Below are 14948 nucleotides of genomic sequence, written 5' to 3'. Positions count from 1 at the left end.
TCAATGCACTACAATGTCCACGTCGTAAGCAACTATGACAACAACTACTCAGATAAATTTTTTTTAATTATTTTAATGTATTTTAATATATTAATGCATGTAATTTTTTAAACATTACATGCATTTCACTGCAGAATGAACAAACAAAGTTCTTTCTTTAATGAAGTTTTTGTCTGGTATTTTGTTTAACTATGCACAAACTGAACTGGTTCCCCTAACAACCACTTTTCAAAAGGAGATTGTTGCTTTAGTTTTTTTTGCTTTTGTGTATCTTTGTTTGGTACAAAACATGACTGATGTAATAGAAATATAGGTTATGAATGTCTTATATGACAAGTGGTAATGGTTTAAGTGGAGTAATGTCTTTTGGAGTATCCGTGATCAGAAAAGAATAGACTTTAGTGGCTTAACCATTCTCATTTATTTCAGGCACTACTTTGCACATTTATTCTTGGTATTAGGCAACTTATCAGCTATTAGACCATGCATTTTTAAACTTCATTATCCTTCATTTGATTATTCCTATTACAGTAGAGTATTATGTCTGGGACATGATTACTGATCTTTTTACTCAAGTCACAAAATGTACTGAAATGAGCTGTTTCCAGTTCAGAAACTTACACTAACTTGTCATGAATTATCTGTTGAAATAATTGAGTATATGCATGGACTTTTCCTCCAATATCTTGGTCAATAATTGCATTCAAAAGCTGTGCCTTTACATCTTGAGTGCAGTAGCCTGGTGAAATGCATTGAAAGGAATTATCATTCCATTAAAAATATGCTAGAAAGGTGAAATCTCTGTAGAGACATCCTCCCCTGAGCTTTTTAACTTGTTAAATGGAACAACGGCTGTTATTGTTGTCTTACTATTTAAAGAACATGCTTTTCCCAACCCCTCTCCTTTTTGCACGGGGGAATTGACTCAGCTGCTGGGAAATAAAATCATCATGCCGTTTTCTAATTCTTTTTTACATACTTTCCTGGATGGGAGGTTAATTATGAAAAAAAAACAGTTAATCATCAAACTGTTTGCCTCATGACAGCTGTTTTAAAAGGCCACAACAGCAGAGTTACTTTTATGTACTTAAGATCAGTACCCTGACTCACTTTTGTTGTTTACCCATGTGGTATGCCGATGTCTACTAATTGGTGGCCACTCATTCAATACAACATCTTCTTCTAACTTTTGAATTCCCTAACAAAGGCCAAAATCTAAACACTCTCCCATCCCTTTTTGGACCATTGGGTTGCTTGGGCCTATCACCAGTTAGTGTTGGTCGAAGGTGGGGGAACATCCTGGACAGGTCCCCAGTCTGTTGCTGTGCCAAAATTATATTATTTCCAACATTCATAGTACCATTTCTCTCCCATCACCTTCATGCTGTCACTCTGAGTGGGGTCACCAAGGCCACTGAACTCTTTTCCAGCAATCGCCTGGAAGTCCACTCCACTACATGTTGTCTGTTAATCTATAAAACATAGTTTAGAACAATTGATGGAGTGTGAAAACCCATGTATACACAGAGAGAACATGCAAAAGGAAAAGACAGACCTGGGATTAGAATAAGCAACCTTCTTAATTCTCCACTGCACTGCCATACAACTGACCCATCATCCTAAAAGGCTTACGTAATTCAAACTTTAGAGTGATATTTCATAAGAAGACCAGCCAATAGTTTGGACACACCAAAATGGGTTGCTCCCCTCAAACCTGGTACTGAAGCTGAAATGTAATGGTTTTCTTAGGTCAGAAAATTATGTAACAAAACACTTAGATGGATTATCTTGACAGTGTTGGAACTTTACATTAATACCAAGTTATGCTTGTCTTCATCAAAATGTGTCTTAAAATCGAGAATCATCTTTTTCCTAGAATTTTATGATTTGTTTTGCTTGTTTTTCCCTACCTTTTGTTTACTCTGCTCCCTCACTGATTAAGTATGATAAGGCTTATAAGCCCATAAAAGAGTGAAAAAGCGATGTGGATAGTCTAATAAAACATGCTTAATTCTGTTAGTGTTTTAATTGTTAATGTAGAGAAACAAAGACCCTACTAGAAAATAGACACTATTTTCTATGCTCAATCCATAGAACATTTTTAAAAACAAAAAGGTAATGAAGACACAAAAGCAATTAATGATACAAACAGCACAAAATCCATATACCCCAAATTCTGATTCAATATTTCAAAAGCATTTCACAGTCGATGAGAAAGACATGAAGGCATTTGCATTTGGTTAAGCTGATATCTGGGCCTGGGGTTTTGTGAAGTTGCTTCTGAAAGAAATTTCAGAAAATCTATAGACACATTTGTAGTTCTTATTTATTTCTTTATTCGAACTGGAACTCGGTGACAGGAAGGATCTCAACAGGTGAAAGAGACAATAATTCTCCTCATCAGTCCCTGTCTTCTGTCTGTATCCCTGACAGCTGGTGTGACACCCACTGCTGCCCTTGCCTGATGGGTGGCCCTCTGTCTGCCTCAAAGGTGGTACATATCATCCAAACACTGAAAGGTCATTAACTGTTGAAAATAGTTAATGACCTCAATGTGGATAAGAACAATGATGTCAAAGATCTCAGCCAAACCAGTCTTATTCAATTTTTTTCCCTCATCCTTTTTTAAGTCAAGTTCTGAATTTAGTCAATGATCATGTAAGAAAAAAAAAAGTCGTCAGAAATTGTGATTTCCTAAATGAACATTAAAAGCTAAGGACAACTCCTTTTTTAAATTTGAATGTCCACCAATAGACAATTTGTGGAAACAGATGAACTTTAAATACTTTCCTGTGGGATACAAACTATTTTATCTGTTTTTGTCATATGTATTAACATTATTTCTAATTTTATGAAATATTTAATAATGGGTACGTATAACCAGAGAGGAAAAGGTTTTTAGTTAAATAGCACTAAAGCTAGAAATTTGAATTAAAAAGAAAAAGTTTGAAAGTGACAGTGTTTTTGGAACTTTGCTTTGTTCAAAGAGCTTTCAGAAGACCAATGACCAAAAGTACCAGTTACAAAAGTATCTTGTAATACTGAATAGAAGTTCAGCATCGTTGCTCCTCTCTTTTGGCCTGGTTGCTCTGTTAAGATGACTGTAAAAGGCACAGCTGAGAATTCTCAATGAGGTGAAGAACAGTCCTAGAGTCAGCCAAAGATTTACCAAACTCTCTGGCATGTCCAACAATTTTTAAGACCAATATACAATAAGAATAAACATCAAATAATAACTGAATTCATGGGAGGACACTGCAGATGAAACCACTGCTAGTTTAAAATTTAGAAAAGTGCACCTGATTATTCTGTGGAGAGATTAAATCAAAATTGTTTGGAAAGAACACGCAACATATCTGGAGACAAAAATGCACCAATTTCACAACTTCATCCCAACTGTGAAATATGGCGGAGGGGGTATCATGGTTTGGGGCTGCTTTGCTACCTCAGAGCCTGAATGGATTGCTGTCATTGATGGGAAAAATGAATTCCAAACTTTATTTGGACATTTTACTGGGAAACTTAAGACCACCTGACCGCCAACTAAACCTCAAGAGGATGGGTGATGCAACAGGACAATGGCCCAAAGCATAGAAGGAAGTCAACAACAAAATGACTTCAGCAAAAGAAAATAAATCTTCTAGTCGCCCAGTCAAAGTCCTTTGACTTGACCTCAGGAGAGTGATTCACACCAGACCCCAAGAATACTCCTGAAGCTGTTTTGTAAAAATGAATGCTCCAAACCTCCTCATGACTGTTGTGCAGGTCTGATTTGCATCTACAGGAATCATTTGGTTAAGGTTATTGCTGCCAAATTCAGGTCAACCAGTTATTACCCTAAAGGTTTTCTTACTTTTTCCACAGGAAAATTACATGTTGTGTCAGAATAACCGAGGAAAACATAATGCCTGTGTGAAACTAGTTTATGTTTTTCTAATGTCATGATTTAGATAAACTTTAAGACATATTTTCTTTTCAATTTATGCAGAAATCCAAGTATTACCTAAGAGTTCACAAATTTTTTCTTGGAATTGTATTTGATGTTTGTACTGGAGGCCACTATGTATTTACACAGAAAGACAGCCATGCCATGGTTTTTGCGTTTTTTCAAAACCTTTTACAGAGTAAATCGTTGAGAGACTACATATCACATTACTCCAGTGCTTCTCAAATAGTGGGGGGGCGCGATGCGATGCCAAGGGGGTGCGCAGTAGTGGCAGTTTTAGGCACGGGTAATACGGGCAATTGTACGGGGCGCAAATTTAACGGGGGGACGGCGGTGACAGCGGCTCAGTGCTTAGAAAAAGATCTGGTCCACTATTGTTTTCCTATTATCTGTTCTATCACAGAGTTTATAACAGCCTGAAACGTTTGAATCCCCGTCCCTGCAGCTGTGTGTTCCCGTCCCCTGTCACACGCGCGTCTGCATGTGTGAGAACAATAAGGGAGGGGTAGAGAGTTTAGGCTAAGAGGTGAAACGGGGCACGCGGAGCACTGCAAGCGCTGCCTGGATTACGCAACACCAGGATCATTGTGCGCCTTTAGATTACTCATCTCATGCTAATCATGTCATTCTTTATGAACTATTGTAGACATTTTGATGACGTGTCTTTATTTTCCATCAATGTATTCTTTGTCTGCCTGTCGTTTAGTTGGTGTCAGTATTTGACATAAAGACATGCAGGAAAACAGCCGCACTAAAAAAAAAATCAGCTCAATGTATTTTACCGATTTCTTTAGACTAAAAACGTAAAATATATTGGTGCTGTTACTGTTTCAGATCAATTTAGATTCAATTGATTGAATTATTTTTCTCAGCATCAAATGGTTCAGTTGTTCAAAATGTTTCTAGTTTAAATAAGGACTGACAGATTTTTTTTTATTTTTTTTATTTCAGGCACTTTAAGCTATTTTTCTGTTTTAGACTATAACAGGGTTTCTGTGGCTAAATAAAGTTAATATTTGTTGAAAGTGGATCTATAATGCTTTTTCTTTTGTTATTGTTAGAAGATACAATTTTAGGTATACTTACACAATTTTTATAGATATTAACCTGTATATTGTGTCTGTGTGTGTGTGTGGGGTGTGTGTGTGTGTGTGTGTGTGTGGGGGGGGGGGGTAGGGGGGGGGCGCAAAACATTTCTTTTTCCTAGGGGGGGCCTGGCAAAGAATTAATTGAGAAGCACTGCATTATACCAACAAAACATGCAATTGAACAACGACAAATATTGTTCATGAATATTCTGATTATGTTTTTATTCTTCATAATTTTTACCTACAGATGGTCTACCGGCTTTGGCTTTCTCCATCAGCTCTCTGACCTTGATTGGGATGCTGGCAGTAATAACTTACACGGTAAGTTAAGACTTTTAGGTGATCATTTGTATTTTTCTTTTATAATTCCTCGGGCATTCAGTAGATTTATTATTTTGAATTGACTTCCTTAATTTTTCAAAGCAATTCTCCAAATAACTACACTGTGACAATTCCCTGGAGGTGATGCTGCTGTCTCAGAGTAGTGGCCACACAGTATTGTTCTTACTGTAAAAAGCTGCAACACACTACACTGGTGTCACATCTTTGAAAGAGATAAAAAATGACAGCTAACCTCAATCTGTCCACTTTCTGTTGGTCCTACATTTTTCCATTTGACAACCTATCCAACAATTAAATGTTGAGTTCTTAATTAAGAACAAACAACATGGCCATACAGGGCTCCAGACTGCGACCATTTGGTCGCATTTTGCGACCAAAATTTGAGAGTGTGCGACTGGATGTAAAATTCAGTCGCACACGCGACCAGTAAATTTGCCTCCCCCACCCTTTGTATTTTTTTATACATCAAACGTTGAAGGGGCACGTCAATGATCAATGAAATAATCAATGAGACGCGAGCGCACACGCACGCAGGCAGACACACACACTCGCGCACATATTCATTAAACACGAGCACACACTCGCGTGATGCCCGTCTGTGAGGCGGCCACTGCGTGTGAGAAGAATAGGGAAAGCCACTGTGAGTGGCTAAATGCGTGGAGGGGGAGGGGCCTAGAGATAATCGAGCGCGCGTAAACATCTGTGGGAAGGAATCATCACAACCTGATATGTGCGTCTGAGCTATGAATAAGCGAACTATTGATTCGTTCTTCCCACCTGCGGCTAGTGTATGCAGTCCGTGCTGAACTTTTCTCTGGGCCGCACAGTCCCGGAGGAAGGTTTAGGTTTTGGTTACGGTTACGGCGGCGCATCAAACGGGTTACGGCAGCACACCGCTCCCGTCCCGCGGGAGTCGGGTCAGCTGAGGAGATTAAATATCCCACACCTACATGCGTGACAGCTAACGGGGCTTGAACTTTAAACACGCTCGAGCAAAAACAACATTCGTTTTAGACTCACTGAAAATACGTGGGGAAAATCAAACGATAGACGTGTTTGAGATGAACCGGCGGCTCGCCTGGATCGTTTGGGCGGGGGTGGGGGTGGGGGGTAGGGGGGCTGTGAGATGAAGGCGAATCTGCAGCGAGACTAAAGGAGGACAGGAAGATGGAGTTGTCCTTAAAATTCAATTTAGTTTTAATATTCTTCTCCCCCTTAGTATGATCTGTGTTATTATATATTTTATGATTATTCTAATGTTTTGATGTATGTAGCCTTTTTTAATGAATTGGTATTTTAAATTATTTTAATTAATCACTCCACTACAAAAACCATCAGGACACATGTCCCATAATGCATTGTTTTGTAGTCTGTAGGGCAGCTTTCAGTCAGTTCAGTTTCCAGCTGTGTCCGGGTAGGTTTGCCCCTTGCTCCCACCCCTTTCTCCCGATATTTTTGTGATGATTGACAGGTGATGTTGGAGCAAAAACAAATTATATGTCACCCACCAGGTGATCTGCGCAGCGTTGAGTTCACCTGGGTGATCTCAAACACGCTTGTTGTGCATCCTGGCTGCACCTATTTGGTGTCACAAAGATAAATTTCCATCCGTTTTCTTTACTTATTTGTACTGTCATGACAGCGATGCTTTTGTCAGTTTACCTGCATCTTCAAAAGTGCAGAATAAAATGTGACACTGAATTTGAAACATCACATTTTAATTTCTGCATCTATTATTAAAGTATTTATTAGTAATACAGTTGAAATTAGTAGATTTGGTTAGCATGTTGATTTACTGTATGCGCCCCTAAATTTTCTGGTTGTGCCCCTAAAATTTTCAGTTAGGGGCCACTGTGCTCCTAGTAAAAAAAGTTAGTCTGGAGCCCTGCCATAGATTGGAATGTCGGTCTACCTTCAGGATATTAAATTCATTTAAAGTGGGATTTTGTTCACTTCTTATTCTTGCCTGTCAAAGTTTGCTAAATGTTTAGTTTGTTTTGCAGCTTTTATTTAATTTTACTGAATCTGGGGTAAAAGGATGTGTGCTGTGGAACTCACTTTCCTTTGGCCAAGGGTTTATAGAAATGTTGCATACCCTTTTCTTTGCTGCTTAAAGCTAGGAGAATAGAAATGCTGTTTTTCAAAATGCTGGAGAAGGCTACGAAGGTGATACAACAAACTAGGGCTGGGCGATATGGCCTAAAAATAAAATCTCCGATTTTATTTTTTTTATTCAATTTCCGATTATGTTTTATTTATATAATTTTGTTTTATATAATTTTCTTGTTTTATATAATTTTTGTCTTGTTTTTGTCTTATTCTGTTATTCTACACTTGTTTTCACTTGTCCAAAATAAAAAGGTTAGTCTCAGCTGTGTTTTAAGTCACACTTTGTAGACTAGACTAAAAGGAGACAAACAATCACCTTGAGAGTAGCACCATTTTCTAAAGGATTAACAATACAGCTCACATCTGGGGTCTAAGGTTTTAATTAAATAATAAACCCCGTCTTCTCGATGATGAAGATGATGAAGCAGTAGGAGTCGCAGTCAACCCCCCCCTCCCACGGCCCCCGGCGGACAAGTAATATTTACAAGCAGTATTCTTTATTAAAAAAATAACAGTACCAACTAACTATCTAACTAATGAACTAACTGTATAGGTGTTGTAGAATGAGGAGGTGTATGTGTGCCGGGGCGCTGCGTGTGTAAGAGGACTGAGCGCGTGCCACGCGAGTGAGAGCCTTTGACTGCGATGGGCTTTAGGCAAATGTTGCAGCGTTGGGGGGGGGGGGGGGGGTCTCTTCCTCCACGTCTGTGGCAGTAAACCGATACCAGTTCCAAACAACAGATGAGTTTATTCCTTTCGTGGGAACAAACTCCCCACTCTCACCGGTAGCCATGCTGTCGCTTGCTGTGTCGTGTGTGCTATGATGTTGTAGTTTATCCCTTGCCTTACCGCCGTGTGAAAGTAGCGCTACGGAAGCTCTAGGGACCCAAAAATGCGCCATTACACAAAAACCCGATGTAGTTATCTTTGAAATGGCCCGTAACAAATAATTCAAATTAATTCATTCAATTTATTTTTCACCCAGGCCTACAACAAACCCATTGGGAGTAAATTCTCATCTAAGCTCAAGGGTTGGATCATTTGTTATAAGTGGTAAAAATAAGTGGTAGGAGCTTTTTCACACCGGGACTGGTTGGTGGGACCTATTCTATTTCCAATGCTGACCATTCCCTGTCGGGAGCTTGACAGACTAACTCTCCAGAAGGGCTGTGTTGTTTTTCTGAACTTTAAGTACCCCCCCCCCCCCCCCCCCTCTTCTGTTCATGACAAATGAAGCAGAACTGAGGAAGCATTTTCAGTTGACGGGTCCTAGGACCCACATGGACGTTCATCCCACAGTGATTTTCTGAAACTTTTGTCAGTTGATTTATAACCAAAACACTTTTCCCTGTCCTAACGAGGTGTCAAATATTAATCAGATAGGACAGACAAGGCCACAGTAAATTGTATAAAAACAGACAGAGGTGTCTGACATCCCTGTGGCTGCACATGCTGGCTCACAGGCTGATGACTTGGAGCAGTGCACATGTTCTGTCACAGCGGGCCTCCCATGTGCCAGGGCTGCTTGTACTCCCATCTCCTGGGGAAATCCACTGATGAATCCACTGAATCTTTATAGACAGTCATCAGTGAACTCCTATGTTTCACAAGTCAATGCCTAGGGTTGGCTTTTTCTTAGAACATACCTCCAAAAAACGGCTTGTGTACTTATTTAGATAAAACCCCAAATCTTGGGATATGTAACTAACTTTTTGTTTCCTGTTTTATTCATCTGCAAGAAGAAAAACTTTTTTATTTTGTTGAACATAAGGCTGAATTGCTCTGGTTTACACATCCAAAGATTGTTTGCCTTTTGGTAGCTGAAGTCAATTAAATGAATGCATGCTTACTCTGCTACTAAGCTTTTTCACTTCTTGAGCTCTTATCAGAGATGTAACTGTCTCAAGAGTTCTTTGCCTCAGCAAGTTGGAAAGCTCATGACACTTTTTCTCAGTTTACAAGCACTGAGCTATTATACTGTGTCCGTTATCCATTCCACTGGATGGCTTTCTCTTTGTGTTTTAGCTAATAAGTACTGGGAAAGCCTTATTTTGTAGTGATACAGGAAAAGCTAAAAGTTAGTTAAGTAAGCCTGTTTTTAAAAAAAATTAAAAAGTGTGTCTTACCCGGTTCCTCCACCCTTTGCGCTTTCTAATTATGGAAAAAGTGTTTATTTTTTAATTAAATACAAGTTCAGACTCAGCTCTGTAGGAAGAACTGTCTTCCTACACAAAATGGGTTTATTTCCTTCATTATGGGCATGCAGACGCTGTCTGGTAATACTCAAAATGTAATAAAATCGTAAGAGTATTTCTTCCTTCCGGACTACTGTTCGGCAAGCTAAAATTTCCAGATGATAAAACTATTTAAATAAAGATTACTAAAAAGGGGGTCGTATAATTTACAGTGTTGCAATACTTTGGTAAAAATGAAGTCCAGATGAATTTATTCATTGAATGCCATGTAGTTACAGTACATTTAGCTTTAATTTAGATCATGTGGTCTTCTTGATTTGTTTTTTTTTTTTGGATGTTGCTTTTAATAATGTGCGTATATTTTACATATATGTCAGGACATGTGTTTTCATGGCTTCATACACTTGGAGCAACCACTTTTACTTCATTATCTTAAAGTTGATTGATTGAACTTGTGCAGGAGGGTTTCTCTTCCTCCTACTTTCATCATCACAAGTGGATAGAGCAACAAAGATGAGGCTTCCGCCCGAGACCTATGTCAAAGTAAATCTCCCACTTTCCACCCTCTCTGCATAATTTTATCCATTGACTCTCCCCTCAACCAGCAACTCACGTAGAGCCACACACACATTCCCATCTGCTCTGATAAGATATTTCTGATTTTTATTGACCGTGTTTGGTTAAAAAAAAAAATAAATAAAATGAGCATACATTACTATGTGTCAAAAAAAAAATGCAAAATACAACATAGGGCATTTTTCCCCATTTGAAATTTTCCATATGTAGTTGTTCTTTTGAGGGGAAGCAAAGTGTTTCTCCTGGGATCTGGGACAGGTTTTCCTTTTATGAGTGTATTTGATATTCGGGACATGCTCTGGCCTTAAGAGCTCTATGATTCATTGCAGGAGGCGACATTCGCCCATAGCAGAGATCCACAGCTGAGACTAATAATAGTGTAGCCTCACTTAGAATCCCATGCTGCCCTGTTAATGCTACCGAACACTGAGAAATGAGTAAAAGTCGTTTTAGAAAAAATACGGGATCTGATGTTTCTTCTCATAAAACATGAAAGGATGTGTCCTGCAGGTTTTGAGTGGACTGAAAGTGTCTTTGCATAAGCGATCTCTTTGTTTTAATTTGTACACATGACTAACAATCGGACAGACAGAAAGAATGGCACAACAGAGTAATCTTATGCATGTTTGAATTTTGCTGCATTGTTTTGTTGTAGCTCCCTTATGGTGCCCCAGTTTGTTTGAATAAATGTGTATGTTATTATTTATCCATTTTTACCACCAGGAGCAAAAATGTATTCATTTAGCATATGTATAGTAAAAAAAATAAAAAAGACTGATGCATCTAATCCAGATTGTGCCAGAAATTTTGGAAGGAGATAGCTGTCACATGGGGGCACTGTTAAGCTGTAAATGCATCTGGGTGATAAAATGCAGTGATATCCACACAAAATGGTTGCAGAAAATTCTTTAATAAACCTCAGCACAATTATAGATTCCACCATTTTAATATTTTCCACCAACAAAAAGGACACAGCCTGGGAGGCCCAAAAACTTTATGTTTAGTGTGTGGGCCTGTGTTTGCTTGCCCTCATTGTACTGTTGTCGGGTTCTCTCCTGTGATGGGCTTGCAGTCAGGCAACAGTGTGAACGTGTGGGTGGATACACGTGCCATATGTGCAGTCCTGCTCCTACATAATGTGTGATTATATTGGTAGCTTTGTGCTGTCTTTCAGGCATATGGCATGTCTGTCATGCCTTTGAATCTGATAAAAGGCACAAGGAGTGTGATGTATGAACGCCTGGAAAACACAGAGGACATTGATGATGTCGAGCATCAGATAGAAAGGCTGAAATCCAAGGTGAGTCGCTAAATGGCATGAAGCATATACAGTACAAAAACATTTAACTTAGTATTAGTAAGTGGCTTAACTAAGCAAAGGAAAAGGTTCAAAAATTCATAATAAATCTTTATACTGAAACATTCCTTGGACTGCTTTGCTGTTAGTCTTTTTAAGTTTATTATCACCAGGACTCCCTGGTTTTTATTAGATTTTTTTCTTATTTTAGTGCTTTTAGCATACTCTCAGATACACATATCTTTCTATTTAGACCAGAATAGGTTTCTTTTTGTTATTCGTTTACAACCATGTATTATCCCAAATGTTAATTTAAATGTCAAGTTTTCTTTTACATGGTTATTTTTCATCAATTACTTGGAGGGTCAGTTACCTTTTTACTTTATTGTTCATTTTACTTTAATGTCATATAAAGCCTAGAGCAACATGGGTTTGAAAGAAAGACATTTGTTTACCAAAGTACCTGATTTTTGTTTGTCTTTGTGTCAGTGTCAGGATGGACGCCCCCTGTCCTCCAGGGACAGACACAACTTACAGGAGCTGGAGAGTAAACTCCAGGTTCTCCAGCGCAGGGGGAGACACCTGGAAATTGCAGAGAGGAACTGCTGCACCAAAGTAGGAAGTGCTCTTAGACCCTTCAAGGTGAGCATCTACTATGTGTATGTTGCCATTCATGTGCATTGTGGCTATTATACATTAGAAAGTTATACCTATTGTTTATAGCAACACTTGTCAAAGCCAGTGTCCTTTGGTTTATGATGCTTGGCTGGTTAGTCCACAGATCGGGGTCTTAGTAAACTTAGAACCAGTATACTTAAGCTGTAGTCAAATGGACCCATAGAGGGGTAGACCTGAACAGATGCTTTCGGTTTTTGGGTTGTTTGGGCCTGTGGACAGTCGTACACAGGAATAGACGCATATTTAAAGGAAGCACAGGTGTGTCTTGCAGTTTCAAAGCCTGGTACAGCCACCTAATGTCGTTTGTGCAGTAAGTGTATCGTAAAATATTCTAAGCTAATGGCTAATGCAAGTTACATGCACTTATGAAGAACAGGTGATGCTGTCGCACGGTGCCGTTATGCCCTTAGAAAAAACGCACGACTTTTTAGTCTCTATGGTCTCGCCGACGTGTCTAAGTCCATGATATTTCGTGCGGGCCACCTTCATGCCCTGTACAGGTTTGCCCATTTTTTACCCTCAGACAGCTTGTATCCACCTGTAAGGGCAGTTGCAGCTGTTTACATTTTTGTTTCCTTTTTTTCTTTACTGTTTTCATCTACTTCCTGCTGAGTTGATTCTTTATGCTCAAGTTCGTGTTTGTACTGCTCCAGATTTGCTTTCAGTTCTACTTTACTCAATCAGATATTTACAGGATTCCCATGAGTAGTCTCTTCACTTAATTTATTCTGAAGTCTCTCTGGGAGTCTCTCATTTCTCATGCAGGAACTAATGGTTCCCAGGGGATTGAGCAAAGCAACCACAAACCTGTCTTTGATTTTACTTTTAGTGGTTATGCAATCGATAGTTCAGCCTCACAAGTGAAGTCTTGATATTATTTTCCTCGGATTAAAAATAAAAAAAAAGGTTTTAATGTTGCTACTGTGAAAGCTTTCTGTTCTAACCAATGTGTGCTTCGTATTTATTCACTATATGTTTGATTTATCCATGCCAATGTACAGTTAAAGAGCTCCCACTGTTTTTAATCACATTTCTGTTAGAAAAAGGGCAAATCTGTAATAGTATACTTCACATGTTAGAGTCCCACTGCTTTTCATTTCCGAGTTTCTCCCTGCCCTGTAGGTTTGTGCAAACATTTTAAACTGATGTCTGCAACAATTTGTCTTTAGCCAAAGCGCTTGTTGCTAATGACAGTCCCCAGACTCGATTTTTAACAGTAATGAGTTGGAAGATGTATTCGGTGTATGCGAAGACACTGGTGCAGAGTGATAAGTGAAATAATCGTGTTTTTAGAGAAAACCACTGTCTCTCAAGCACATGCTGTTCTTTTCAAATTAACCCCAGTAGTGAGAAGTATTAATTTGCTTAACATGTGGTAACGTGACAGTTATAAAGGGATTGGCCCCGTGAAAATACTCTTTCTTTGAGGAGAAAAAAGAAAATAAAATCACAAGAATTCCACCTAAACCTTTGGAAAAACAATGCATTATGTAACATTGTAGAACCTTAAAAGCCTACAGTTTGGAAATGAATGGTGCATATTCATTCGTTAAAGGCATATATTTTTTCAATCGTGTTTCATTTTTTGATTACATTTATTTGATTTGTTTTGTGACTTAAGAATTTGCACAACAAATGAAACTTTAAAAAAGATGAATAGAGATGGATTTCAATTACCACATTTTTTTTTCTTGCTTTCATCTTACGTTTTTGGGTATCTCGGTCCCAGCAACATAAATACAAGTTTTAAAAGATCTTCAGTAACCCCCAACCAAGAAAGGTTACTTGCTCCTAACATTAGACTACAGCATTTCTCTGCTGCTGCATTATTTAAATAAACTTTATGTCTAACAGTGCAGAGTAATACCAAATTGACCATTCTAAAAAAAATGGTATATATATTATATCTGCAACCATTTTTCAAGGGTCTTAGTTTACTCTGAAGTTGCAAGTGCCTCACTTTTGTTTAGCTTGGTGTTACGGCTGTGGCCGTATTAGGTTTTATTTAGTTCTGTTTGTTCTGTGTTTTGTGTTATTTTTGTATCAGAGTGGGACTTCTGTGTTTTTTGTGGATCTTTGTTTGTATGTCTGTGATTATTTTCAGGTGTGCTGGCAAGGGTGTGGCCTCCATTTGGACAAGCTGGTGGAGGCAGCCTTTAAAAGCCACCACTTGGACCTCCAGCCGGGGAGAAGGGTGCCTTGCAGCAAAAGCCTCCACTGCAGCTTGGCCCTCTTCTCCATTTTGTTTTGTTCTCCATTTTGTTTATGTCTTCTCCACTTGTTTTAGTTTGTGTTGCACTTCGTAGTTCTTTGTAGTTTTGTCTGTGCCCACTCTGTTTAGTCCTTTGGTTTATGATTTTGTTTAAGTGAAGCTGTAGGGGTGAACCGCCATTTTGTTTAGTACTTGTTTTCTCCTGTTTTTGTTAGGTCAGGGAGGTTAGTGTTTGTCTTTGTTTTCCCTTTTCCTTTGTACAGGTAAGAAAACAAGATTTCAGTTAGTTGGGGTTTTGTTTGTTATTTTGGCCTTGGTTCACCCTGAAGCCTTTTAGCTTCACTTTTAGTTATTGTTGGATTGTTTATTTGTAAATAAATTTGTCATATTTTATGGAGACATTCGTTTGGTGCTTTTTGTTACAGTCAACTTTGGTAGCCAAACCTTTACTTTTTATGTTATGCCTTCCTAGGTACCCCTAGACACAAAGGGGGCGTAACATAAT

At 38.6% G+C, this 14948-nt stretch overlaps 1 protein-coding gene across 2 annotated transcripts in view; it reads left to right on the top strand.

Moving 5' to 3' along the window:
- Positions 1 to 14948, top strand: part of lmbrd1 (LMBR1 domain containing 1) — a 75693-nt gene that overhangs the window by 47173 nt on the left and 13572 nt on the right. For both annotated transcript variants that reach the window (XM_078932387.1, XM_011484562.4), the window contains 3 exons: positions 5282 to 5355; positions 11431 to 11556; positions 12043 to 12195. In XM_078932387.1, coding sequence (XP_078788513.1) covers positions 5282 to 5355; positions 11431 to 11556; positions 12043 to 12195 — 353 coding nt within the window. The remainder of the gene's footprint in view (positions 1 to 5281; positions 5356 to 11430; positions 11557 to 12042; positions 12196 to 14948) is intronic.

This window comes from Oryzias latipes, chromosome 15 (genome assembly GCF_053564925.1).
Source record: "Oryzias latipes strain Hd-rR chromosome 15, Olatipes_Hd-rR_3.1".
Classification (NCBI taxonomy): Eukaryota; Metazoa; Chordata; class Actinopteri; order Beloniformes; family Adrianichthyidae; genus Oryzias; species Oryzias latipes.
Note: the sequence above shows the minus strand (reverse complement) of the source record. Positions and strands in the feature narration are given on the sequence as shown.